Source organism: Archocentrus centrarchus, chromosome 7 (assembly GCF_007364275.1).
Source record: "Archocentrus centrarchus isolate MPI-CPG fArcCen1 chromosome 7, fArcCen1, whole genome shotgun sequence".
NCBI lineage: Eukaryota > Metazoa > Chordata > Actinopteri > Cichliformes > Cichlidae > Archocentrus > Archocentrus centrarchus.
The window spans coordinates 9,103,385-9,131,320 of NC_044352.1; the positions used below are offsets into that span (position 1 = coordinate 9,103,385).

Below are 27,936 nucleotides of genomic sequence, written 5' to 3' on the forward strand. Positions count from 1 at the left end.
AAGGAAATGGGAACAATGACAATGACAAGAAGGTCTGGCTCCCTGGAAGCAATCAAGACTGTTGCACAGTATCGTATATATGCCATATTTCTCTTTAAAAATGTCATGAACATATCACAGAAATATTTAACTAGTCAGATTTTCCCAAATGTGTATTATGTTACGACCCATAGGGACATAGGTAGATAAATGAATAGGTACAAAAAGTTAACCAATCAAAAGAAAGATGTTTTTGTACGTCATGACGTCTCGACGACGCTGAAGTGTAGGATGTAGCACAGGACGTGGCTACCAAGCTTCTAGCTACACTTGGACGTCCGAAAATCCACAGAATTCGTCGTAAAGGTCTGGTTCAATACATGCCTAAGTAAGTATATCTGTCAGTTATGATGTTTTCTTCTAATGTGTGTGAATGTAAGCGGACATTTCTCGGTGTAATACGTCTAGACTGAGCTCTGTCTGGTTAGCTCATAGCTAATTTCCAGAGGAACCAACGGTACCGTAATTGCTAAAAAGGGCTGGCTAATTGAATAGCGTTAGCTTCATATAATTCGTGACTAGACAGCTGTGCTCATATCCAAACATTGCGGTGATGTTTTGCGATGACACCCGTTTATTTGCTTATAAACCCCAAATGATTGCGGTCAAGTGCAGTACTGTTAACGAATTGTCTTCCACATAGCTAATGTTAGCACTGCTAATTTTTGCAGGGCATGCTGAGAGCGTTGGGTGAAAAGGGGGTCTGTAAATCGCCAACATGTGCCGCTTTCAGTCAAATTAGGTCATCAACCAGTCGGCTGGAATGACAGGATGTTCTCGTTAGATGTTGTAGGTGACTGTGGGGTTAGATCTACGAAACCTTAGGTCAAGGGCATCGATTTAGAGTTGTGTACTCAGTGTCTTGAGTCATTGTGGCTTTAATTTTTTTGATTACAGGAGAAACTTTTTCCATAAAGATGAAAAAGGTGTAGAGTACTGCTTGATAAAGAGTATAGATTATTGCAAGAAAACATGAAAATCACTGTGTTCACGTCTTTTTAAATGTATCTCCAGATAAACTGTATCTTTATTGGGTTTTATTACATGGGAAAACTGTAATCAATCAACCCAAATTTCCCCTCTGTGGGACAATAAAGGCTGTTTCTTCTTCTTCTTCTAAAATCTAACAATCACTGTGGATATTATATATATATATTTTTTTGCAGGGAGTGTCTCTTTCAGCAGAGAGGTCATTTCTGCCAGATGTGACATATCAGCAATACATCAAGACCTGAATGGAAGCATTTGAGGCCTTTTGTGCGTGAGGTAGGCTTAAAGTGTTTGAACTATGCAGTTTCAGTAATAATAGAAGTAAAGCAAGGAAGCTTTCAAAAATAAGTACCACAAAAAGATTATTTATATCATTCAGCTTCAAAAGGTGAAAGAGGGGAAAAAAAAGATGAAATCAGAAGTTAGCTCTACAATTATAGTACTCGGCAGGTAGTTACCATGTCTGTGAAGGACTGAAGGACTTGATGATGTTGAGGAGAGGGGTTTGCACTATGAAGCAAGACATAGCCAGGCTTTCTTTGCATTAGCTGGCTTGACAAAGCCCAAAACTCAATTCAGTGATAATGAATATCCTGGTGGTGGTTATTAACTTTAGCATTCACATAAAAAGGGTCATTTGATGCACAAAATTGCCCAATCCAGCAACAGCGACCTACAAAGAACACAAAGAAATATAATGGTAGAAGGCAACTGTTATTTCTAACATTACAGCTTATGAGCATTATGAGCTCTGAAACTGTATGTGGAAATCACTATAGTTTGTCACCAGATCAAAGTGAAGTGAATTAAATTAATTGAATATACTCATATTTATGTGTGATAAACATCTTACAAATTGACTGATTAATTTCTAACCTGGTTCTGTTTGCTGTATTTCTGGCAGTGTGAAACAGACTTAGCAGCTTAATCTGCTGCCAGATCTGTGCACTGCATCACCAGCTGAATACGTGTAAATTCCTGTGAAAATGTGACACACAGTTTGTGATGCTGTAATGGCTTCATTTGGTGGTATTAGTAAGGTATGGCTGGTAGTGCATATAAACAATCTATACTGCACTTACAGCATACTGTCCTTAAAAGAATCGGTTAAAGTTTAGTAGTCACTGACAAGTTTAAACCAAAAATCTGAACATAACCAGGTTATTAGTTCAGCATAAGGTGGTGAGGCAAAAAAAAAAAAACCAAGAGCCACCTTTGTGACACTGACAACTCTTAGGTTAGCAAAGTATGTCAAGCTTAAACTATTAGTCTTGCTCTGTGGTACGCTCCTCGAGGCTTGGTGAGTACCATCTGATGGATACCCTGATGCATAAGAATTAAAAGTCCTTAAAATCTTTGCATAGATTTGTGTAATCTGTTTACAGTGATATATTTGAGAAGTAAATGCACCTGAAAACCTAATTTGCTTGATTGTGTGTTGTTCAGGAGGTTGTGGGTAATGTACCATGGGGTACGACGTTACGAGGTTTCAAGGGGAGGTGGATGAAGACCTGTTGTGTCCAATATGTAGTGGAGTGCTAGAAGAACCAGTGCAGGCAAGTCTCTGATCAAAAGATGTCCCACCTTTTAATTCTTTCGGTATTGCTGAAATTAAATTTGTCTTATGTGTTATCTTTGCATTTCCATCTCAGGCTCCACACTGTGAACATGCCTTCTGCAATGCCTGTATAACACAGTGGTTCGCCCAGCAGCAGATTTGTCCTGTTGACCGCACAGTAGTGACGCTGGCACACCTCCGTCCTGTGCCCCGCATCATGCGCAACATGCTGTCAAAACTTCAGATCAGCTGTGACAATGCAAGCTTTGGCTGCACAGCCACACTGCGGTTGGACCAGCTGCAGTCACATCTCAAGGACTGTGAGCACAACCCCAAAAGGCCTGTCAACTGTGAGGAGGGATGTGGGTAAGTGGATTCCATAGAATAAATCCATAGCCTTACAAGCCTCAAGAGACAAGTATAGAAAAAGCAAATGCAGCCATAGTGATGTTACTTTAAATTGTTATAAAAATTTGACTTTTCTATTTGACTTCATAGAATTAAATTACAATTTTCTTCTTTAATATTCTGTCTCTGCCACACTTGCAGGCTTGAAATGCCCAAAGATGAACTGCCCAACCATAACTGTATTAAACACTTGCGGAGCGTCGTCCAGCAGCAGCAAACTAAAATTTCAGAGCTGGAAAAAACTGTAGCAGAACATAAACACCAGTTGGGGGAACAAGTAAGATTATTTTGCCAACACATTTTATTAATGTCAAAATATCAGGTCTATTCTTGATAAAATGTCAACAGCTGTCTGTATGATGTTTTCTTGCCGTGTCTTTGTGGTATAGGACACTGATGCATGTCTGTATGTGTGCTTGATTCTACAGTTAACATGTTTAAGAGTAGTACTGTTAAATGTCTTCACTGTTACTGCACTATTTGAGCTTTTTAAACGGACGGTTACAGATTCCCTACTTGAGATTTTGTGAGGTCTTTCTCTCACTGTATAGCTCTTCCTTTCCAGAAACGAGACATTCAGCTGCTAAAAGCCTACATGAGAGCAATTCGCAGTGCAAACCCGAACCTGCAAAACCTCGAGGAGAGCATCGAGTACAATGAGATACTTGAGTAAGCGAAACTTTCTTTTCTTCTCCCAAAATATGATCTGAAATCAGTTCAGTTCTTACTTTTCTTTTGGTTTTTATTATCTTCAGGTGGGTAAACTCCATGCAGCCTGCTAGAGTGACACGCTGGGGTGGCATGATCTCTACTCCCGATGCGGTCCTCCAGGCAGTCATCAAACGCTCGCTCATCGACAGCGGCTGTCCTCTCTCGATTGTAAACGACCTGATCGAGAACGCCCACGAGCGTAATTGGCCGCAAGGACTGGCCACTCTCGAGACGCGGCAGATGAACAGACGCTACTATGAGAACTACGTTGCCAAGCGTATTCCTGGCAAGCAGGCAGTGGTGGTGATGGCCTGTGAGAATCAGCATATGGGGGAGGATATGATCCTGGAGCCCGGCCTGGTTATGATCTTTGCGCACGGAGTCGAGGAGATCTTATAACTGTGCAGCTAGCTGAGCTGACCCAGAGACGTGTAAGGGCGTTTTGCTTGGGGGGTGGGTTTGCTGTGATGAATAGGAGTTTCCTCTTTGGAGTGAAACCTTTTTGAATAAATCTGGCTTATTTAAAGTAAAATCTTAGGCTTACTCCTAAGCTTGATACCTATGCCTTAAAGTAAGGACAAATGCTTATTGAACCTGGAAAATATAAACTTAAACTGACTGATATCTAAGATAAAAGGTGAGATGTGATGTTTACAAGGTTTATATTTAGTGCATTATATGATCTGATTGTACTGCTCCGTGTCCTGATAGAGTAATAAGCCCAAACCCCAATTTAATGTGCTCTGTTGTATAAATGCTTGTAAATAGAAATACTATATTGAATTATAAATGTTATACTCCTCACTGTAATTAGATTGTGATTTTCTGTTTTTGTTCATCTCAGTTCTGTTTAGTCAGCCTGTCTTACCGTCTTGCAGGGACGTGTTTGCTTTAGTTTTTAGTTTCCTGTGAATATTTCCCAAGACATTGTGCTTCTCAGTTTAGATTGTTCAGACCTTCTGTGCCATTTGTTTTATTTATTGTGTTGCCTTTCACACCAACATGCTTGAAGATGTTACCATGTGATGTTTGGAGCTCTGCCTTTATCGGTGCATTTGAAGTTCATTGCAGAAAGAAATTGATTTTTGTGTTTTGTTTGTTGCCTCAGTTGTACATATAGTCTGTATGTTGGGTCCAGTGGAAGTTTTAAAATTTAGGATATAACTATGTATAATGAGCTTTGAAAAAAAAATCACCGTGGCTCATTTCTGATGATTGAACTATAGACATTGATCTTCTCATTATTCACAGTTAGATAACATATTGTCACTGAAATGCCAATAAAACACACACACGCATTGAGATTGTACAATTATTTGTAAAGTCACTTTTAAGGCTTTTGAGAGGAGAAATGCTTTACCATTAGTCACTTATTGCTGTAGTAAGATGAGCAAGAAAGGTGTCGTTATAGAAGCCCACACAAGTGGATGATTCCCTTTACTATTTTCCTTGTTATTGTTTTTGTTTTGTGTCTGTTATGTACCATGTTGTACAGACAAAGTAATAAATTGTAAAAGCTGGATGGATTGTCGTCATTGGGAAAAGCCTGAGTTTATTTTTGGCTTCCTAATTAGGAAAAAACGCAGTTCCTTATTTTACCACACCATGTCGTCAGAGATCTGCTGGGAACTGTACTTCATAAGTCATATCAGCTCTCTGTTTTATACAAAGATTGAAATGGTGCAGCCTTATGTTGAGGAGGAGACGTGGAATATGAGGTGGTGCTGACCCAGTTTATGAAAACAAAGTTTAACCACAAAACTCAGACAGGGAAAAGTCTGACTATTCTGACCTGACTCACTGGTTTTCTAACCCAGACACCCACATGTTTTCCCATGTCTGTTATCCTCTCCTGCCAGCCTCGTCCTCATTGTGCATCCTAATCCCTCACCATTGTGCTCAGTGGAATGTGAAATCGTGCTTTACCAAATACTCTGGTTCTTATTATGGTCCACACATATAATTATGTTATGTGGCTGGTTGATGCCTGGTGTGCTGCAGTACCGCTCTGACCAGAATATTGCATACCCCTCGAAATATGTTTAAACACGTAATAAATTATCTAAACCTTTCCACAAGAGGCATAATTTAAATAGGCAGTCAGAACTTGGCTTCCCGCAGCGCCAGAGACAGTATTCACATCATTTAAGCAAATGTGGGAACATTGCACTGTAAACATATGTGTGTGTGTTAGGGAACTCTGTAAGGTGATCAGCCAATGAAACATAACATATATATTTGTTAGTTAAAATTTTTCATTTGTAATTTACCCGTTGCTGCAGGTATGCAAATGTAATGAGGTTTAAAAAGAGAAAAAAAAGACTTCAGTTTTCAATCACAAAATACTCGTTTCTAATTGGTTGTAGTTAAGGTAAATCTCGTCCTCAATAATCAGTCCGCAGTGTTTGCTTAAAGCGTGAGTACACGGCTGGACACAGTATTTACGGTAGTACACTGTTTACTCACTAGTCAAGAAAGACACACCTCAGATAACAGCCTGAGCTCTATAAGGTTTATAGCCACTTATGTACTATTACCTTTAATTGCTTTTGGTCACTAAACTATAAACAAATTATAGCAACACCAAGGAGATGGAGGGTCATGTATCCTAATAACATTAATAAGTGTTACAGTACTCTAAGTACTGTAACACTTGTTATCTTTGTTAGGCCTATAGTAGATTTTTCCTTAATACTGTAAAGGGTTATATATTGGTATTAATCGACTGTATCTACAGACAGTTATTGTTGTGAATAAGTTAGCTGGCAGCATTATGAAAACTTCAAAAAGACTCCTTACAGACAACATAGGTTATTGAAAGCATTACAGTGCAGCTTTTAGTGTACACTTCCTGTAAGGCTGCAGAATGATAACTGCACTTTTACAGCTGCATAATTTAAACGAGCATTACTTTATAACTTTGCAGATGGACGGAATAACGGGTGTGTATTGGCTACCAAAGGAGGGCGCAGATCAGCCGAGGCGGTGCTTGACGGGAGGGATCCTCTCCGCTCACAGTAGTTCAGCGCTTCCACTCCGCAGACCGCGCTGCCTCCATTTAAAGTTAGCAGCCACTTTGCTTCGCGTCTGAGTGCAGGATTTTTTTTTTTCTTCTGACCGGCTGCTGCGCCGCATCGAGACGGTTTCTATAAGGACAAGCAACGGAGTGGCGACAGAAAGGTAACTGACTAAAAAAAAAAAACCCCAAAAACTGCACCGTTCGTTTTGATTGAAGTTTCAGCGAAGCCCTGAACGTCTCTCAGCTGCAGATGAGCGCCAGTTACATGGCGAGCGTGTTGTTTTTGCGCTGCTATTAAGAGTTGAATTAAAAAAAAACCCCGAGGAGATGCATGTGGATATTGATTGCTTTCAGCTTAGTGCTTTTTTTTTTAAAGAGCGCTGCTAATAACAGAGTAATTCACCGTGCAGATCTGCAGCCAGCAGGAGAGCCCTATTATATTTCAATGCACAGTGCTTTTGAAAATTTCTCCTAATTTCAGTTCCCTTTGCCAGTGGATTTCTGATCCGTGCCAGCCTTTTTCATCTGTCAGAGTAGGAACTGGTAAGAGTGTCGCTTACGAATATCAGAAGATACTTTGGTGTAAAGGACTTCATGTTTTACTTGCCATAACATGTCACCAGCATACTGAGCAAACAGGTTATTATGTTATTACCCCACCTGTCTGGATCTTATCTGAGTAACCACCATGGGGGTAACTGTGTGTTGCAGGGTATGGCGCTACACCATTGGGGAAAAAAGAATATAAAAACATCCCAAAGGGGGTTTTCAATGAGTTTGTGTCACAGCCGGGAAAGCAAAATCCCTCTTGGTGTGAAGTAGGTGGACAGCACTATTACATTGTTTACTCAAAGCTCCACTTTCACTGGCATTTCACAGCAAGAGTGAATGTGACCATCAGTCACCATGTTAACTAGAAAATCTGATCATACAGGATTGTCCAGATATCAGGTTCGTGTCAGGCTTGTGTTTGCCTGAAAGCCCACTTTTACGAACGCTTTATACACCCAGGTGATACTAATTCACAGAGCTGTTTTGCTTTTGTCATATTATGAGGTTATTTTTAAAGCTGAAGAGGCGCTGACGTCCTCATTTGTTTGTGGTTGCAAAAGGGTTTTTAGGAACAGACAGTCAATAATGTAGTCAGGTCAATTGTGCCATTCTTCATGTTTACATCACAGGTCAGAGGATGTAAATGAGGTTAAAAAAAAAATAGCCCATTTTGTGACTTTTGGTTTCATTTGCACACGTTTAATGTTGCTATATGGCAGGATATGAGAAATGTTGCCAGAGCTTTTGGTTTACAAATTATTTTACTTCCCTTATTACAGTCATTGTTTCTTATTTTGGGCTCCACTTCCTTTATTATACTGTATCTGCACACCAGGCTAAAATAAACCAGTACCTGAATTTGGCATTCAGTCTCATATGTTAGTAATTTATTATCACATCATCTGTAACACTGACCCATTCAACAAAAGAAAATCTCTCAAACTACATTTTTTCCCCCTCTGAATCATAATGGATCTTTTTTTGGGGCGGGGGGGGGGGGGGGGGGGGGGGGGGGGGGGGGGGCATATGTAAGCATGATCAGGCTATATGCATTAAAAACAGTGAGTCGTTGCTACCTTGTTTGACACAAAACTAAGTGTTTTCATGTTGTGTCTGACCATTCCTGAACAAAATTAGGTATTATGCAGGAGTCAATAAAGCCTCAACCAACAAAACTGGCTAGAGAAATAGTTTTATTACATTCCTAATGATTACTGTGCAGGAAGCCCCGAATGAGCAAACAAAATCTTTATATTTTAGCTCTTTCAGATGGCCTCACAGCACTAAATTACTGATATAATTGGTGAAAATACTGCTGGATTACTTGAATTCATTTAAAAGAAATGTGACGTTTGTTTCAATTTTAGTTGTGGAGAGATCTGTGGGTGAACTAGATGAGACTCCCTGATAAGTGCAAACACTCACACCATAAAAGCAATGTGGCTGTTGTATGACAGCATGTGCTCTTACTAGTCTGGGCAGGTTTGAGGTTTTTTTTTTTTTTTTTTTTTTTCCAAAAGGCAGCATGGTGTTTTCTACGAGGCTGCCTCCACAAAAAACCAAAAAGTATTATATAAGTCACATTCAAGTCTGAACTCAGAGTGATGGTCTGTCATTACTTTGAAGCTTGTGAGCATGCAAAGCCTTGCCTACATTTCCAAGAAATCTGTGATTCATGCTGGGGTGAATAGCTTTTGTTGTTTTTCTTTCTTTCTTTTTTTTTTTGGTCTTGATTTGCAAGCCAAGTTCATTATATTCAGATTCTCCAGTTTTCCTCCTAACTGGAGCCTGCAACTTGCATTCTTCAAATATCACAAACAGTGGTAGACAAGGGGAAGCCCTGTTTAACGGAGCATGCCCAACTCTGACTCCGGAGTTATTTTGGCCCTGCTTTTTTTGCACGCCATCTTTAATTTAAAAAATGCACGAATCCAGGACCCTGAGTGATATCATTTAATTGATTAAATCGATTATGTAAATAGGGCTCTTAAAACATTTGTCAGTTAATAGTGACACAGCCAAATGAGGCTGAAATAAAAAAAACAAAAACAAAAAGAGAGAAGTGCCACTTTTTCCTCCACTAGTGGTTTGTAACTTAAGGCTTAACCTGCAAAATGACCCCTTAAGAAAGCAGTCCATTTATAGTAAGGGAGTATCCCCCGTTCGTACAATGAGTCACACTAGCATGTGCATGTAGAATGCATTTTAGAGCGTGCCTCCGGGTTTTGAAGGCCAAGCAAGAGCTATGGTGTCTGCTGAAGGGGGAAGACCCACAGCTATGACCGGGCTCCCCTTCCCTTTGATGGACACCTCCCTTTCTGCCTCTGGATCCTCCTACATGTTAGTCACCCATGGCAGCACTGTAACGGAGAGCAGCTGATGTAGGGAAACACTTTCCATAGCAACCAAGCATGTCTGTCTTTCCCCTTCTGTTAACCCGATGCAATCAGCACACAGTTCAGTGAACAGACTCGTTGTAGATTCAAGAGAAAAACAAATGCCCAACGTTACATGTAGACTTCTCTCTCTTCAAAGAACCTACGCAGTGTTTTCCAACCGCAGAATGACGGAGTCTGTGACTTATACCCTGCAAGTGTTGCAAAACAGCAGATTTCCTTGACACAAGGTGTGGGCGTTATGACAGCTTGCACAAACATTAGCCTGCGTGGAAAAAGGTCATCCCCAAGTATACCTTGAAGTGACTATTGTAAACATGGTGGTTTTAGGGTTGTTGACAGTTTTACATCAAGACTTTAAGAGTTCATAATTAAACCCTTGCCATCTGTTAAGGAAAGTGCAAACTGAACCTTCCACTCTAACCCTCCATTTCTTTTTCTTTTTTTTTTACTGTGTGGTGAAAGCAGTTGCTTTGGCATCTTTTTTCAGCTAAGTGGTCAGAAGTAAAAGCGTGTGTCAGGCTCGAGGCAGGTGGTTTTTTTTGTTTTTTTTTTTTCTTTTCAGAGGTTTATTTGGGAAGTCGGTGTCATGAGCCATTGCTAACCACTTTAACATTTAAATTGTTCTTCAGTGCTATTTGAAAAACCACTACTGATGCAGTAGCTCTTCTGTGCATGTCTTCTCAGAATATGTTGGGTGATTTATTCTGTGCTGATAATATGGAACGACATTTTGTTTAAACAGTTACCCCTCGTACTGTCAGTCGAGCAAAACGAAGTAAACGCACATGGAATGATTGGACTCTTTTCAGCCCAGATTTAAATCTTTCTCGTGTCAACACAACACAAACCCTACCAGATAAATGTTTCTGTAAATGAACATAAACAGCTCCCTAATAAAGCATGTACCATTTAACTTTGTCAATGTGACCTTATTGACCTGACTTAGTCACATGGTCTGTATGAGGCCTTAGTAAGCTTCAGACCTTCGTGAAACCTCCTAAAATATTTATGCCTGCTCATTTAGTCAGTGCCATAATTTTTCAAAGAAATCCATCTCATGCTTGTGAGTGTAGATAACTGGCTCAGTGTGCATTACGCTCTTCATCTCTCCTCTGAGTACATGGAATGCTTCTTCCTGTCCCGACTGGTCCCGATTCCCACTCTGCATCATGAATGCAAATCATTATCTAATCAGGAAGTGAGGAATCAGATTACTCAGACAGGCTCAAGATCTAGTTGAACCAGGCAATAATGATGATGATGATGTTGATGCTCTGGGAAGGAGGCAAAATAGACACGATGCTGTTCGTGACATCATGGAGAAGAAAGGAAAAGCAGCACCTAGAAGTTATCTAAAATGAGGTGTCTTTTTGTCTGCAGATAAACTCAGAAGCCTATTTTTAGCATATTTATAGGGCAGTGTTTGAAGAGATGGAGTCATGAGAACATTTATAGAATAAACAGGTTTAGGCTGTAATCTGGTGATCAGTAGCAGATGGCTTCTCATGACTCCTTCATGTGTCACTTTGCCTTCGATAAAGACCTGGCCCACCTGATCGACTGCATAAACAAAGTGCTAGGCAACGGCTCTGACCTTTGGAGGGAATTAAGTGAGGACAGCCTGAACCTTTCAGAGTCCAAAGAGAGCAAATGGATCTAAAGAGAGTGGGTGTTATTTGAGATTATTTCATTTCATTTTTCTCAGTATGTTCTTTAAGTACTCAAATTTTCTGTTCAGAGCAGGCAGCCATCACTGATACCCAAACGGGCTGCACTTTAATGTGTGATAACACCTGTGGACAGTCGTGAACGGCTAGACTGTTTCTTTTCATTTAGACTGTTTCTTTTCATTTAGACTGTTTCTTTTCATTCACCTTGTTTACTTTGTTTATACTCCACTCTGCATTTAATCATTAATTGTTATTAATCTCTGGCTCTCTTCCACAGCATGTCTTTTCTCTCCCCTCAGCCCAGCCGGTCGCGGCAGATGACTGCCCCTCCCTGAGCCTGGTTCTGCTGGAGGTTTCTTCCTGTTAAAAGGGAGTTTTTCCTTTCCACTGTCGCCAAGTGCTGCTCATAGGGGGTCGTTTTTGACTGTTGGGTTTTCTCTGTATTATTGTAGGGTCTTTACCCGCAATACAAAGCGCCTTGAGGCGACTGTTTGTTGTGATTTGGCGCTATATAAATAAAGTTGAATTGAATTGAATTTACAGTACATCAGCCTGGACAGAAAAACCACCATAAAGTCTTTTAGTCACGTTTATTTTGTGTTCATATCAAACACGATGTCAGATTTACAGCATTCTTAATATATACCGTATTTTCCGGACTATAGAGCGCACCATACTATAAGCCGCACCTACAAATTTTTTGGAAAAAACTGGAAACGTACATATATAAGCCGCACCGGGCTATAAGCCGCTGGTATCTCCGCCGCTCTCGGTTTTCCACAATTACTCGGCACTCAGCAGAGGGGGACAGACAACCCCAAATTTGAGTTATAACAAGTCAATTCACCATTGATTCGTTCACGCCGAGCTTACGTGCAGCGGCTCTATTTCCCTCCTGTAGTGCCAGGTCGATAGCCCTCAACTTAAAAGCGGCATCATAGGAAGTTCTTTTTGTGGTTTCCATGATGAGGGAGTTTGAAAAAAATCTCTTTTGTGCCTGCTGCTAGCACTTGTTGGCGCTTTCTTCTTTGATTTCCAACTTTGACGTCCCATGATTCATATCCTGCTAAAGAGCCCCCTGGTGGTTAAAGAAAAATCCACAGAAACGCCGCACCGGGCTATAAGCCGCATGGTTCAAAACGTGGGAAAAAAGTAGCGGCTTATAGTCCGAAAAATACGGTATATATATATTTTTTATTTTTTTTTTTGCTATTTGCATTTGAAGCCTTATCATGAACTTCAGTTTCCATTTCCAAACAGTAATAAAACCAGTCACCAAACTATTCAAACTTTCTTATAATGTACTCAAAGAGAGTGCAATATAAACTGTATTTAATGGTCTAAGTACCCATTACTGCTGCATGAGAATGCAGGAGAAGTGCAGATTGATTTACAAAAAGTGTTCACCACATTACCTCATCATGCTAATATAATTTAGACAAAACCAAATGTGGCTTGCTCTGAGTTATTGCACAAATTTCAAGAAACAAAGAGTGACAAATGCAAAAAATATTCTGCCGTATTGTGAAGTATTCATGGGGTGAACCAGGAAACAGTGCTGCAGTGATTCTTTTGAGAAAAAGCTAAGTAAATTTAGCACAAGAAGTTATGAGGGGATAATAATAGATGAGAAAACATTATGCAAAAGAAAGAGAATTCGTGACAAGTGCAGAGGAGCCATAAAGTCTTTGTCAGTTTTACAGCAATATCTGTCACTGTAGCTACAGAGCCCCTCATTTATTTAAGACAGCAAGAGTTATTTTTTATTAATTCAACATTTTATTTCTAAATGGGAGAAGATATTACACAGTGTTGTTTTAAAGTGAAAGAATTCATCAGTGAATCAAAAAAAAGCATCTGTGCTATCTCTTGGCGCCAGTTACAACAGACCTGATGGAGAGATTTCCTGGCTGACCTAATTGTAAAGCACTGATCATAAGTATGTTAGTTATTCTAGTAATGATCTGTTGTTTTTATCTGCGCGTTTCTCGTGGAACCGTTTTTTATCGACACAGATCTAAAAAAAAACATGAAACAGGATGTCAGGATGCCCTTTTGCTCCATTCCATTAACTAGTTTCTCCTCTTTCTTTAATTAATAATGAGCTGCATGTTTTCCTGTCATTATTGAAATCACATTCCATCATGTTTTAACAGGATGCAACCTACCAAATCTTCATTCGCACTTCATGCTTCCAGCTTCTGAACAATGCACTAGGCCAGTTTTTATTGCGCTTACAGGCTCCTTTTCTGTGTCAGAGTCAAATTTCATGCTCACTTTTAACCTTGTGTGACATTTAAGTCTCTTCCTTTTGTTTAATGGGGAGGCCCCTTGATGAACCAGTTTGGTTTCTGCAACCTCTCCACAAGATTTTATTGTTTGTCTTTGCATTTTACCGCACCATTGCATGTTCTTGTTCTGAACCTAGCCAAAACACTCTCTGTAGCTGGCACTTCGCAAAGCTAATGTGGGTCGGTGAGTACATGGAAAAAGATTTTGGGTGCAAATAATCCCTAGACACAAGGTATCATGGGAAGATTTAGCCTGAAATTATTTTTGAAAGGCTTTTGGCCCAGTTTCCATTGGCTAGTCACATATTGTGATGGTGAGGGATCTAAAACAAATGCTTAAAGTTTGTTGTGTTTGGCAGTGAAGCTGCATTTTAAAGCATTATAAAAGGAAAAATGTTATCACACATGTTGAGGAAAGCCTATGGGTATACGCACCTGGAACACAGTGACAATATTTAATAATGCCCTGTTGGAGTTGTTTTCTGATTAAAGACATTTTAATGCCTGCACAGTTCAGTGCATTCTTGCTTCTGCTTCAAAGAGAGTTTGGATGTTAAGAGTGATCCTCCCTGTCTTTAATCGTGGATTTTTACAGAGCGAGATGGAAGATGCTATCTTTTGCTTGCAGCCATGCTTTTATGTTTTACAAAGAGGCAGGCTAGTGTGCAACCCACCTTCTCTTTTCTCTCGTCTACATCTCACTGTTTCTCTCGCTTGCTCACAGGCAGGCAGTTTGTGCAGAAGCAGGCACCATGTCCTCCCCCACAAACCCAGAGGTGAAGGAACTGAACCCTGTCGACTTTATCCAGCTACAACAGTACATTGAATGTGAGTACAGACAGGCGGGCGGGCAGCTTTCTCAGCGCTTAGCACCCCCCCCTCCACTTCCACTTCCACCCACACACACTCATTTACACTTGCTCATGGTTTCTCATATCTAAAAGAGGTAGCAGTCTACCACATTCTCTTTTTCTGCAAATTGGGCATGCATATATTTTTGTTGTACTCTAGATAAACCTATATTTTGTAATCGTATACACAGATGGCATTTGGGAAGTGCGGATTAAAAATGTTTACACACTGCAGAGTTGAACAGAAGTACCGTACTGTGTGACCTGTGTGTCTTTGCTTCCAGACAACAACTTGAAGGTGAAAGATGTGCTGAGGGAATTCAACGCAAATGGCAGACTGGCCCGGCACAGGCATGGAGAGGTGAGGGGACAGTGTGTCCTGCTGTTCACAGTCGAATCCACCCCTCCAAATCTAAGTCACGGAGATGCCAGCTAAAAGGCTCCAAACCAAACAGAATAATAGGTCTCAGTGTTCGCAGTAAAATGAGAATGAGATTTATGTATATTTGGCAGTTATTAGTTATCCTACGCTGATGAATTCGATTCCAACCTACAGTATCGATCAGGCTGACTAAGCTGTCCGTGAGAAATATCGTCAGCGTATTCAAGCGAGCCTGCAAATGTAAATTACCTCCTTAGATTTGCCCACGCAGCAAGGCCTTGTTAAACAGTGTGCTGGCTTCCCTCATGCAGTGTAAGCTCAGATGTGATTGAAAAAAAAAAGGATTACTCAAATCAATGGTTGTCACTGACAACTAATTTGTGAAGACACCAAATGTAATCATTTATTAATCATTTCTTATATCAGTGAAATTTTTTTTGCTACTTTGAGTTTAATTTAAAAATTCAAATGAAATGTTGTTTTTTTTATAATGGGTGGGAACACAAATACATCCATAAAGTACAAGTTAATTGCTGTCAAAATACTCGTCCAGCTACAACAGTACAATTACTTGTTGTAATTTTAGTGTACTGGCTGCCTTTCATTGATATTATTTATTACTTGGGCAGCCCTGCGGGGTAAAAAAAAAGTAGGGAAATGGCATATCAACAAGAAATGGGTTTGTAGTTCACCATTATCAGGGGACTACAGATTGTTAGTCCTGCAGCTATATTATCATGTGAGAAAAACAGATGCCATGCCAGCTAGATGGACTGAAATCTTGAAGCAGGGGCTTGTTTTTTGTTTTGTTTTTTTGTTTTATGCCATTGTCACACGACAGCCTGCAGACACTTTGTTTTGGAGACATTTTATTTTTCTTGTAAATAATTGAGCAAATCTATCCGAGTAGCTTCTTGGGCTTTCCTGTCAACCCTTATTTGAGCTTAAGATAACAGTATTTCTCTAATAAAACAACACTTGTAAGATATAAGCTTAGATCACAATAATAGTTGTGACTGTTGTCTTTTGTTATTTTTAGGAAGTAACAAGCATATCACATACATATAAGCCTCAACCCATTCATCTGACATTTCACTAAAACACTGTAAACAAAACATGCTTCTCCCATTCATGTTTTTTTTTTTTTTCTCCCAGTGCATCAATGAAGAAGGCTTCCGTCTGTTCCTGAAGACATATTTAGAAGCGGAGGACTTCCCTGTGGATCTCTGCCAGAGGCTCTTCCGCTCCTTTCAAAACTCTGAACCCGGCCGAGAAGACAGTACCAGTGAGATTATACATACACGCTGTATATACAAACAGCACACCGCCTTCACGCTACTTTTCAGCAGACCCTTATCACCTTACGCCGTGGCCTGTTTGGCATGCATTCATTTATCACAGCATCCCTGCATGGTACATGGTTTGTGTAGATATGGTAACCAGAGAATTCACAGCCCCCCCCCCTCTCCTCAATCTCTCTTGCAGAGGAGGTCTTCCTTAAAGATGTCTCGTGTTACTTCTCTCTACTTGAAGATGGCCAGCCTAGGGACAAACTGGAGTGTGAGTTTTTTGTTTCTTTTCTGCCCAAAATAGTAATGACTCATCCAGCAGTCTCACTTTCATTTCCATTCTTTCTTTAGTTGCTTTCAAGCTTTATGACAGAGATGGCAATGGAGTCCTGGACAGCTCTGTAAGTTGCTGAGAAAATCTTTTAAAGTATATTTAAAGCATTTTCATAAAACCCACAATGCTAAAGCAGGTCTGTTACATTTTGAACAGGAAGTGGATCGGATTATTGCTCAGATGATGCATGCTGCAGAATATCTCGACTGGGATGTGTCAGAGCTCAAGCCGGTAAGTCCCAGAATGTAAATGCAATGTAAATGTCCTGTATGCACTGCATTTTATATTTTAATAAATGTATGCAAAGACGGATATATTTATTTGCACAAGATATCCTTATAACAGTGTCACGTACACTATATGGCACTTCTTGTTATTTATTTGCTAGGGGTTCATAAAATGATAAGCTTCTCTGCATAGAAAATTTCACAGAATCCTCAGGTCAGCTTGTTTCAGAAACCATATGGCCCTTTTAAAGTGATAGAAATGTGTGTGCTGATTGGATAATAAAAAGTAAATGTGATTTCATCAGGTTCTGAAGGACATGATGACAGCAATTGATGCTGACAGCAGCGGCACGGTGTCTCTGGAAGAGTGGGTAGAAGGAGGCATGAACAACGTTCCCTTGCTGGTCTTGCTGGGTCTGAAGGTGCTTTTTCATTAAGTTACACGCCAAGCTCAAATATATTTAATTTTTACAGCAGGTGTCTCACAAAGTGGTGACTACTCTTGTAAAACTCCTGGCCTTGCATGCCTCTCCTCTGTCCTTCACCTCTTTCTCCTTTTCCCTAAAGCCCTTTTTGCCAACTCACTGTTACAGGGTGTGGTAATCTCATTCCCTCCAGTGCACACTCTGCACCATCAGAATGCCTTTGTGTTTTCCGTTTACTCTGCACAATATGAATGCTTGAGTAATATAGCAGTCTTAGTCCTAATGCTGTGTATAGTCAACTAAAGGAATAACAATGGATTTATGTTGAGTATTAAAGGAAGAAAGATTAAAAGGAAACACATTTAAAAAACAAAAAAAAAAAGGCTTCTCTTTGTTGTTGGTATGTGCTAATCCATGTACTTTAAGAAAATTTTTTATATGCCCACACCCCTCCACTCAAAGCAACACTGTTAGCATTTTGGCGCTTAAAAGCCGAGGCTTAAGAATGTTTGTTTGTTATTATTGTGATTTTATTGCTGTGGATACAAACCAATTAGAAATTGTTTTGCATCTAGTGGAATTTCGTTTGAGAGACTCTTCTTATGTGACTCTGGCATTTTCCTAAAATGTTTTAATCCTCCTGCACTGCCAAACAGAGTGAAGCAGTTTTCCTTTAGCCTCTGTACATTTTGTATAAATGTCTAGTATATGATTATTATAAGTATTTAACTCGGCAGGAGTCACATAATATTTGCATTAACCAATTGTAGTGTATTAATCTGAGGTTAGTATTCACTGTCTCGCGTTAGCACGAGCTCAACAGAACCCTCTACTGAGACTTCATATTTTCATTTTAGCCATTTAAAACTGATCTGTTTATCACTGGCCCCATACATTAACATGGTTGTATGATACAAAGGACACAGCTCCACTTTGTGTTGTGGGTGTTTAATGTGTTGCCAGGAATGTAAAACCCACTTATGGTCTTTTTTTCGACTCTCTGCGGTGCTCTAAACCCACGAACTAGATTGTGTCGCTGGGTTTTGCCTGTGCAACAATGCCAGGGACTTCCCCTCCCGCTATTTCTAGCCACCAGTGGACATTTGAAGCTTGGGGTGCACGAATTCAGCCCCTTCACAGTTCCTGTATGCTGATTCTCAGGCTGTCTACTGAGCCTCTTGCAGCAAGTGAAAGGGTGATATATCCTGTCATAAAAAAAAAAAAATGCTTCAGTGTCTAATCTGGATGAGTGCTGACCACTCTGTAAACAGATTGAAAGCAATTTTATAATCTTCTGTTAAGAGAGATTATAGACAGTTTTGATTTGAATATCCATGAAGTATGTCATGATATATAGAGTCACCGTATACTACATAATGAGCCATCTCATTAAGTAAGTCATGAGTGGTGCAAAAAATGAAATGCATGCATTGTAGTGGATCCAGAATCTAAGAAGGGAAAGAGATAAAAGCTTCTTTTCTTACAATTTTTTTTTCTATTCAAAAACCAAGTGTGTTTGCACAAAACCGTAAACCATTTCCTTCTTTCCTTTCTTGAACTGACATCACTCACCACCGTTTCAACAAACAGATGACACAGAAGGATGGGCAGCACCTCTGGAGGATGAAAAGTTTCAACAAACCTGCTTACTGCAACGTGTGTCAGGGCATGCTGCTGGGTTTGAGGAAGCAAGGACTGCGCTGCACCTGTGAGTACAAGCACTCACCAGAAGAGGGCGCAAGGCATTGACATTTATTACAAACTGTGGTGTCAAATTTGAAGATTGCATGAGCGTTTTTGGATTAATGAAATAATTTGCTCATCTACCTGCTTTACATATGACAACTGGCTTATGTGTCCTTTTGCGCAGGCTGCAAATACACAGTCCACGGTCGCTGTGCTAACAAGAACCCGGCCCCTTGCACCAGGACGTATGTGAAGTTAAAGAAAGAAATAGGGGTATGCTGATGTCTCCATGACAACCCTTGCAGTGACATGCACAGTCTAAATTGGATTTCATGCTATGTCTGAGAGCTCTTACATGGACAATTTAACATCCATCTAACTTCTCAGGTTCCAGCACACGACTGGGTGAGTGGGAACTGCGACTCTAGGAAGTGTGACAGATGCCAGAAGAAGATGAGCTTACAATGCCTAACAGGCAAACACTGTGTGTGGTGTCACACGATGGTGAGGGACCATCTCAGTACGTGACTCATTGTTAGGAATAAATTTTAGTAAATTACTTTCTAATCATGGAGGAGATTTGATTGAATTGCATAGATTTTGACTACCAGACATTCTGGAATAGTTGTGTGCATTTGGATCAAATCCAAATGCACACAACTATTCAAATGTTTTCTTCTTTCTATACTGTGTTTTAAAATTGGATGCTCTACAGCTACACTGTTTCTTTGTGTTATTGTGTTATTCAGCTTCATGATGAATGTGCGCTCCAAGAGTCAACAGAGTGTACGTGTGGGCCGCTCAGAGACCATATTCTTCCTCCATGGGCCATATATCCTGTTATAAAGGTACAGAATTATCCTCAGGCATATCTTGGGCACATGTACAGCTCAAACGGTACACAAACAGTGCCTGTCCCACCAACGCAAAACATAACATCAGCCAGGGGCTGTTTTTTTTCCATTGGTAAATCATTCTCACCTGTGTGGCATTTTATCAGGTACATTGTGTAGATATTTTTTATCCTGTCCTCTAAAGGCAAGAAAAATATGATATTTTTAACGATTTATTTACTCTCTACCTTTATTTTTCTCCCTAAAGGAGAGACCAAATAGTGTAAAAAATTGCTGCTCGGGGTCACGAGATGACAGCGAGCTCAATACCACTCCTGATGGACAAGTGCTTCAGGTATTATTCATGCAAGCAAAAGCTTTTATTAAAGCTGAATAATGAGAGCCCCGAAATGTACCCCACGCTATTAGTATGAGGTTTGCTTTTTATATTCCATCAGTATAATACCTGTAACATGTATTTGTCAGATCTGCCCTGTGCCGAACACCCATCCTCTTCTAGTGTTTGTCAACCCTAAAAGTGGCGGTAAGCAGGGAGAAAGGTGAGCTCAAAAAAAAGAATGTTTTGTTGGAAAAAGAGTTTTCAAATCCGTGAACATTGTTTAACTTGGTTTTATTTGTTTCAGAGTCCTGCGTAAATTTTTGTATTTACTGAATCCACGACAAGTATACAATCTTTCAAATGGTGGCCCTGGACCAGGGTGAGTGCAACAGTCGATGTGAACAACAGGCGACTGTTTGTTCATATTGACTTGGATATTAGACTGTTTCTTTCTTTCTTTCCATGACTTCCTGTTACAGTTTTCTCCCCCCCCCCCCCAAAAAAAAAATCTTTCATTTCAGTTTGAGTTTCTTCAGAAATTTGCAGGACTACAGGATCCTGGTGTGTGGTGGAGACGGCACAGTTGGCTGGATTCTTGATGCAATAGGTGAGGTTGCTGGCCTTAATGTCACAAATTCTCATGCAACACTGGTTATGAAACACGTTTTCCTTCCTTTTTTTTCTTGCGATCAGACAAAGCCAATCTTCTTGTACAGCCACCTGTTGCTGTGCTTCCTCTTGGCACAGGAAATGACCTTGCACGATGCCTGCGTTGGGGAGGAGGTGAGAAATGAGGAGCTGAAGTGTTCCTTTCAATTCTTCAAATAGTAAAATGAATGGGCATCACTATTTGCATGCTGCAGCAACACTGTCTGCGCATGCTTTCAGACATTGTTTGCCCTGTTCTTCAGCAGGTTCTCCAAATTACTTTTTTCTTCTCTTCATTTTTTAAGGCTATGATGGCGAAGATCTGACTCGTATTCTTAGAGACATTGAGGGGAGCTCCCAGGTGCTGATGGACCGCTGGAGTGTGCAGGTTATCACCGATGAGAATCAGGAGATGGGTGACCCTGTGCCATATGAAATAATCAACAACTACTTCTCTATTGGAGTTGTGAGTTTCTCATCAATGCGTAACACAAGTGTAAGTGTTTTGTTTTCAGTTTAGTGGGTTGGATAATCATTGTATTGTGTTGTGATTGCAGGATGCCTCCATTGCCCACCGGTTTCACACAATGAGGGAGAAACATCCGCAGAAATTCAACAGCAGGTTTGCATATTTGTTTGAATATGTGTTTGAAACAAAGCAAAGAGTGTATCCCACTTATAGTAATACAACAGTTTTTGGAAATCAGTACCTTCAACAGATACACAGTTTAACAACACAGTAGAGCTAAAAGACAGTGGATTTTCTGTTCTCAGCTTCGCTTTAATGTTTCCTGTTTGCATTCGCTGCTTTTTTTTTTTTTTTAAACTAAAAGACACGAATGCTTGAGGTGACAGCAGATGTCTGTGGCAGCAAGTGTTGCAGTTTGACTCCTACTCTTTCTAAAGCGCTGTGCGTGCTTAAAGGAGAAACTGTTCTGTGAAAGTGAGGTATCACTTAAAGTTTTTTTTTTTTTTGTTTGTTTGGTTTTTTAACGGCAGAATGAAGAACAAGCTGTGGTATTTTGAATTTGCCACTTCAGAAACCATCTCTGCTTCCTGCAAGAAACTGCGCGAAAACTTAACAATTGAGGTGAGAGCGGAGCACATGAGCTTGCAGTTTGTCTTTGAAAAAAGTAGCTTCAAATACAAAATTGCAGTCAGAGGCAGCACAGTTTTTCCACTCTAACGTTGTGGGTGTGCTGTACCGTCTCCAGTGTTGTGGGACTCCCCTGGATCTCAGTGGCCTGTCTCTTGAGGGGGTTGCGATCCTAAACATTCCCAGCATGCATGGTGGCTCCAACCTATGGGGTGAGACCAAAAAAGTGGACACTAAGGGACTGGCGAGCCAGGAAGAGCCGGCAGTGATCATCAATCCAGAAATCCTGAAAATAACTTCCCAAGGTATTTGGTGACATTAAGATTTCTGATCTAGCAGCAGTGGTCCTGAGAGCCCAACACAGTGAGACTAAATTAATTCATGAAAATATAATTTAGCAGCAAGTATGTAGCTTACCTAAACCAAACCAAATGCAGAAACACATTTAGGCTGACACCCTTCTGTGGGTGTGTTTGTTATGCTGTGTATGTACCACATTGTCAAAACTATTACTTAAAAATATTGCAAAGTAAAACAGAGCTAAACGTAATATAAATACTGGGCTTAAACTCACTTAAAACCAGTGGAGGTAAACTTCAAATACAGTGTCATGATTTTTTTAATATTTTTCTTATTTGTCACACTTAAATGTTTTTTATATTTGACAAAGAAAACCCAAGTAAATATGAAATGCACGTTTTAAAAGGATCATTTCATTTATTTGTCAAGAACAGCGTGTTGGACTCAGACATATTAAAAGGCAGCGCAATTATTTACAAAGTCTTCATTATGTACACAAGTCAGATTCAAGGACCAGAACAGTGGCAACACGTAAGTGAAGCTGGTGTATGGAAGACCTCAGACACAGAGAAATACACAGGTCAGCATGAAGGGAAACTCAAAATAATAATAATACACAACAGGTGAGCAATTTACCACAAGGAGTAGCAGACACTCTGGCAAAGATTGGCAGCTTGAGCTAGTCCTGTCCTGCTATTGGAGGTGACTGAGTTCCCGCTCTGCCTGACTGCAGAGCGGGAACCCAGGCTCCACCCAGAAGGGAGGAGATAAACAGCCAAGCCCATGCCCTGGAGCAGGAGGAAGGAAACCTCCAAAATGAGTAACAAACACAGCGAGGATCATGACATTATTAAGTGGAAAAAAGCTACCCAAACCTACCTGGCTCTTTGTGAAAAAAAGTAATTGCCCCCCTTGTTGAATCATGGATTAACCACAGTTTTTGAAAGCTGAATTCAGTTTCACCAGCAACACCCAGGCCTGCTTATTGCCAGACCTGTTGAATCAGAAGCTGTCTGACAAAGTGAAGCAGGCTAAAAGATCTCAAAAAATAAACACATCATGCCACGATCTAAAGAAACTCAGCAACAGATGACAAAACAAAGCCTCTGATATCTATCAGTCTGGAAAGGGTTGCAGAGCCATTTCTAAGGCTTTGAGACTCAAGTGAATGACAGTGAGAGCTGTTATCCTCAAATGGAAAAAACTTGAAACAGTGGGGAACCTTCCCAGAAGTGCCCAGCCTACAAAATGACTCCACGAACGCATCAACTACTCACCCAAAAGGTCACAAAAGAGCCTAGAACAACATCTAAAGAACTGCAGGCCTCACTCGCCTCATTTAAGGTCAGAGTTCATGATTCAAGCGGGTTATGGAGCAGGACAGTGATCCAAATCACACCAGCACGTCCACCTCTAAATGCCTAATAAATAAATAAATAAATAAATGTTTTGGAGTGGCTTAGTCAAAGTCTGGACTTAAATTAGATTGAGATGGTCTGGCATGAGTTCAAACAGGCTGTGGCTGAATTAAAACCATTCTGAAGAGTGGGCCAAAATTCCTGCGCTTTGATGAGAAAGACTCATTAGTAGTTATTGCAAATGCTTGATTGCAGTTTTTGCTGCCAAGGGTGGCGCAACCAGTTATTAGGTTTAGGGGGCAATTACTTTTTCACACAGGGGCAGGTCAGTTTGGATAGCTTTTTTTTTCCTTAATAAATGAAATCATCATTTAAAAACTACATTTTGCATTTAGTCAGGTTATCTTTTTGTCTTTATTAGTTGATGATCTAAAACATGTAATTGTTCTGCAAAAAACTAAGAAATCAGGAAGGAAGCAAATACTTTTTCACAGCACTTTATGTAACTTATGTATAAATAGGCAATTGTTCATGTAACTGTCAATATATGCAGGGTAAAGAGTTTAATCTGTACAAATTAATATTTAAAAAATATATATTATTATTAATATGCAAGACTACATATACAACATATTGCAGATATATATGTGAAAAAGAGATAAGAAAAAAACAACCACTTTGAACAAGTAGGGAGTGATCTTCTAATCATAAATTAATTACAGATTTGTAAAAATAAATTTAGGCCTACAGTACGTTAAAATATCGACTAATATTTCTCAATATTGCTTAGATTTATAATTGAGAAATGCTGTTGTCTTCTCCATTTTGTTAAATGCCCATTGTGATTTCCATCCATGTATTCAACACCGGGCTCTCCTGTAATAACCAATTCCTACTAGCACCAGCAGTATGTTCATTAAGTAGTCTTTTCATCCATTCTGGAGGTATATGCTCAAAATATATAAAATTACTCTCACATTTATAGCAGACATGGGGGTTGGTACAATAAATTCCTTCCATTTCTAATCTACACAAATTATAATGAATATCCAGTGAAACTGGCACCCGTGATGAAGCTTGATTTAGCTTTGAATGTAGTCACTGATTTTTCCAGCCACTTGAGGGCAGCAGAAAGCTGTGACCACGATGCTAAGGTCATCTGTAGCATTCCTTGCCTTCTGTTAGACCTCTACTCAGTTGAAAATAATCTCTATTTATCTTATTTATTTGGTGCAGCCCCTCCTCTCCCTTTGAAGGTGAGTGTCCGTTTAAGGCAGCTTTCTTGTGATTGGCTGCCCCTCGTAAACAGACAGTTTAGACTTTCCTTTGACAATTGTAACAGTTTTTATATATGTTAGAAAATAGGAAAAAAAAAAAGAATGAAACATAATTTTGACTTCACTGTTGAATCTACACGACCTACGCAAGTGTGTGTTGCTGTTGCCAGCATTCCAGCGTAGTTACATTTCTTGGGAGGTCTGCGTCAGGTTGTGGTTACCTACAGCATAGATTTAAGGCAGAAGCATAAATCCACTGTAATAGGTTCTTTCTATGTTTTTTAGCAAACAGTTGCCTATTTATATATTCAGCAGACAATGACTCATCATTTGGAGTCGTGATTCAAACCAAATGATAAATGTCAATCCAGTAACTCTGCTTTTACGTCTGATTTTGAAACTATGAGAGAAATATCTAAAGCTAGCTGCACTCTTTGGTCTAGTTTCACCTTTTATTTGCCTGAGCAGATTGTGTACAGTCAGTTTTTCATTGTTTTTAATTTTATTTATTTATTTATTTTTTTTAACAGAAAACACTGAAAACTAAACATTTATCATGTTCATTCTAAAATATTAACACTTCAGTTTATGGTTTTAGTGCACACATAAATGTATCTGGTGTTGTTTATACATAATGTACTCAGTTTATTCACAGTGTAACATTTGTTTTTTTTTTTTTTACTTTTTATTCTGAAGCCACACCAAAGGACACGCCAAAATTTCAAGGCACCTGTATTCATATTTATAAAAAATGTTTCTGTGTCATCTTCCATGTTTTCAGTTCTTTTTTTTTGATTGTACCGTAATGCTCTTCCACCATCTTATCCGAGGACTTCATGCAATACAACAAACAGTTTTGGTGCTTCTGGTTCAGGTCCAGCACTCATTTGAAGTGGGCCTAATTTTTCTCCGAAGGCATGTTTAGTTTCCAAACACCTCTTTAAGTGCTTGAATGGCACCATGTCAGCATTAGCCAACTTCTCCCAAAAGATGACACATACAAGCTGAAAGCTGTTGACATCTCCGGTTCAGCTGAAATCTTGCAGAAGAAACCAGAGTTGCAAAACTGTCTGGTCACTTTTAACCCCTCTCTTTGTTTAGATTGTCCACACTGGTGGTTAGTTGTGGTTTGCTCCTCTGATCAGTTTCCCCCCTAATTCTCCACAGAGAAAGTGCATGTAAACTGCAGTTGTATGCAGTTGCACGATTGTAATGATTGCATACACACCAATGTGCCTCGAACCACTGCGGTTACTGGTGTCCACTCTGATGCAGATTAAATATGTTAACTGGCATCTGGATTTGATCCAGATCCATCGTTGTCTTCTTCTCTGGGTTTGATATGTCTGTGCTTTCTTGTCAGACCTCAGTGATCGGCGATTAGAGGTGGTCGGCCTTGAAGGAGCCATGGAGATGGGACAGATTTACACTGGCCTCAAGAGTGCGGTGCGGCTCGCGAAAACCTCTCAGATCACCATCAGGTGAGGGGTGGACGGCGGGGGGGGGCACACAGACATGTGCAGACATGACAAGGCTGGGCTTTCAGCCTCAACAGTGGCCTGTAGTTAACTATAGTTAGGGATCATTGTTAGCTTATTTACATAAGAATATACATTTAAATGTTTAATGGCACATGACTGTCCTGATGCATTCTGTTTATCCCTCTCTTTACATAGGACAAAGAAAGCATTACCAATGCAGATAGATGGAGAGCCATGGATGCAGCCTCCCTGCACGGTAAACACTGCACACACACACAGAAACACAGGGGCTGCTTTAATATTAAAGCTGATTTTCCTGTTAGAAATAACATTCATAACTTGTTTGATTTAATATGTTTTTTTTTTTAATTTTATATTTTCTTTTCAGATTCACATCACACACAAGAATCAAGCTATGATGTTAATGGCTCCTCCATCCAAACCATCTGGTTTTTTCAAATGAAACAGACTGACTACATGCATGTGCTTGCTGTATATAGACTCTTTTTCTTTGTAATATAAAATCAGTTTGAATGTGTATGCTGTAGAAAAACTGCATTGTAATAGTCAAAGTTAGAATAAGTATTTCAGAGGTTCTGCATCACTGTAAGACATAAACTAAGCATGGCATGATACAAATACAAACGTGTGAAATGTTTGCATTGTGGCAAAATGACCAAATTGTCTCAGTGTTTTTATCAATACTCAACACTCTCGATGTGTCAGTGCTAAGTGGAAGTGCTGCTTTGTAGGAACTTACAGTATGCTGGATATGATGCAAAAAATAAGTAGATTATTCAGCTCAATGTGCCTTTACTATCTGTTCTCTTTATTATGGCTTAGGTAGAAGAACTTACAGGCATGCACTTTGAGCATAGACCATTTAGTATTGATGTTTTGTTGTTTTAAAGAAAGTCAGAAGTATGTTCGAGTGTATTTGGAACCAAGAGTGAAGTAAAGAAAAGACTACATTTCAGAGTGTGTTTAAAGATACTTGAAAGTATTTTGGGAAACAGTAAAGGGGCTGCATGTTGAGCCACTGCCTGCTGTTCCTGTGAGTGTGTGTTATGTGTGTGTGTGTGTGTGAGTGTGTGTGTCTGGGCATAAAACTGAGATATGTTGACTTTATCTTGTAATTAGTAATTTGTGTTGAGTTCGATTTGAACCTATTGGTTAAGATCAGTTTAAACGTTTTTTTTTATTTTTATTTAAATGCTTTATAAATCATATCTATTCATTATATCAGGAGGATGTTAATGTAATAAGTAACTGTGTAACAATTTGAATAAATCAGCTGGACTTCAGTTTTTGTTTCAACTTCAATTTGCAGTATTCCTTGCCCTTGATGGTTGTTATATACCACAAGGGGGCATCACTGACTTTTTAGTCCTGGGCTGTGCTCTAACTCAAAAGAACTGTTCAGCCTGTGCAAGGCTTTACTTTTTTATTTTACAGCCTAAGCTGTTTGGTGTGTCACATCTTTAATCTTTTCAGGATTTCCTCCTGCAGGATTTTGATGAGTAGCAAAAATGCTTATGGTTGGTTTGAGCATCAAATGCTGCATCCCCAGCAGTGTCAGGACTACCAGCATGATGATGTGCCTGTGGAAACTCTGTCAAGGTCAAGGTTTACACAACTGCATTGCAAAAATAATGCAACAGAAAATTTTCTAGGACCCCAGACTTCTTTGGAAACGTAGCCTACTATATAAAATTCTGCAAAGCACATTTGGTTCTTTGCAGATTCGCCCTCTTTTGAAATGACCACAATCT

General features: G+C 39.7%; 2 protein-coding genes across 2 annotated transcripts; both read left to right on the plus strand.

Annotated features, from left to right (window-relative positions):
• The first annotated feature begins 242 nt into the window (after positions 1 to 242).
• On the plus strand, positions 243 to 5,226 carry rnf41 (ring finger protein 41). Its single transcript, XM_030733552.1, has 7 exons — positions 243 to 367; positions 1,206 to 1,305; positions 2,476 to 2,585; positions 2,682 to 2,953; positions 3,137 to 3,272; positions 3,561 to 3,664; positions 3,751 to 5,226. Exons 3-7 carry the CDS (start codon positions 2,496 to 2,498, stop codon positions 4,103 to 4,105), a joined length of 957 nt encoding a protein of 318 aa, XP_030589412.1. The 5' UTR covers positions 243 to 367; positions 1,206 to 1,305; positions 2,476 to 2,495; the 3' UTR covers positions 4,106 to 5,226.
• A 1,521-nt stretch (positions 5,227 to 6,747) lies between these two features.
• On the plus strand, positions 6,748 to 27,468 carry dgkaa (diacylglycerol kinase, alpha a). Its single transcript, XM_030733329.1, has 24 exons — positions 6,748 to 6,886; positions 14,362 to 14,465; positions 14,773 to 14,849; positions 16,026 to 16,155; positions 16,356 to 16,430; positions 16,511 to 16,560; positions 16,650 to 16,724; positions 17,026 to 17,142; positions 18,736 to 18,853; positions 19,016 to 19,104; positions 19,219 to 19,335; positions 19,581 to 19,679; positions 19,933 to 20,019; positions 20,151 to 20,224; positions 20,309 to 20,383; positions 20,526 to 20,611; positions 20,698 to 20,787; positions 20,958 to 21,118; positions 21,210 to 21,274; positions 21,652 to 21,742; positions 21,867 to 22,053; positions 26,047 to 26,164; positions 26,360 to 26,420; positions 26,553 to 27,468. Exons 2-24 carry the CDS (start codon positions 14,390 to 14,392, stop codon positions 26,625 to 26,627), a joined length of 2,193 nt encoding a protein of 730 aa, XP_030589189.1. The 5' UTR covers positions 6,748 to 6,886; positions 14,362 to 14,389; the 3' UTR covers positions 26,628 to 27,468.
• The last annotated feature ends 468 nt before the right edge of the window (positions 27,469 to 27,936 follow it).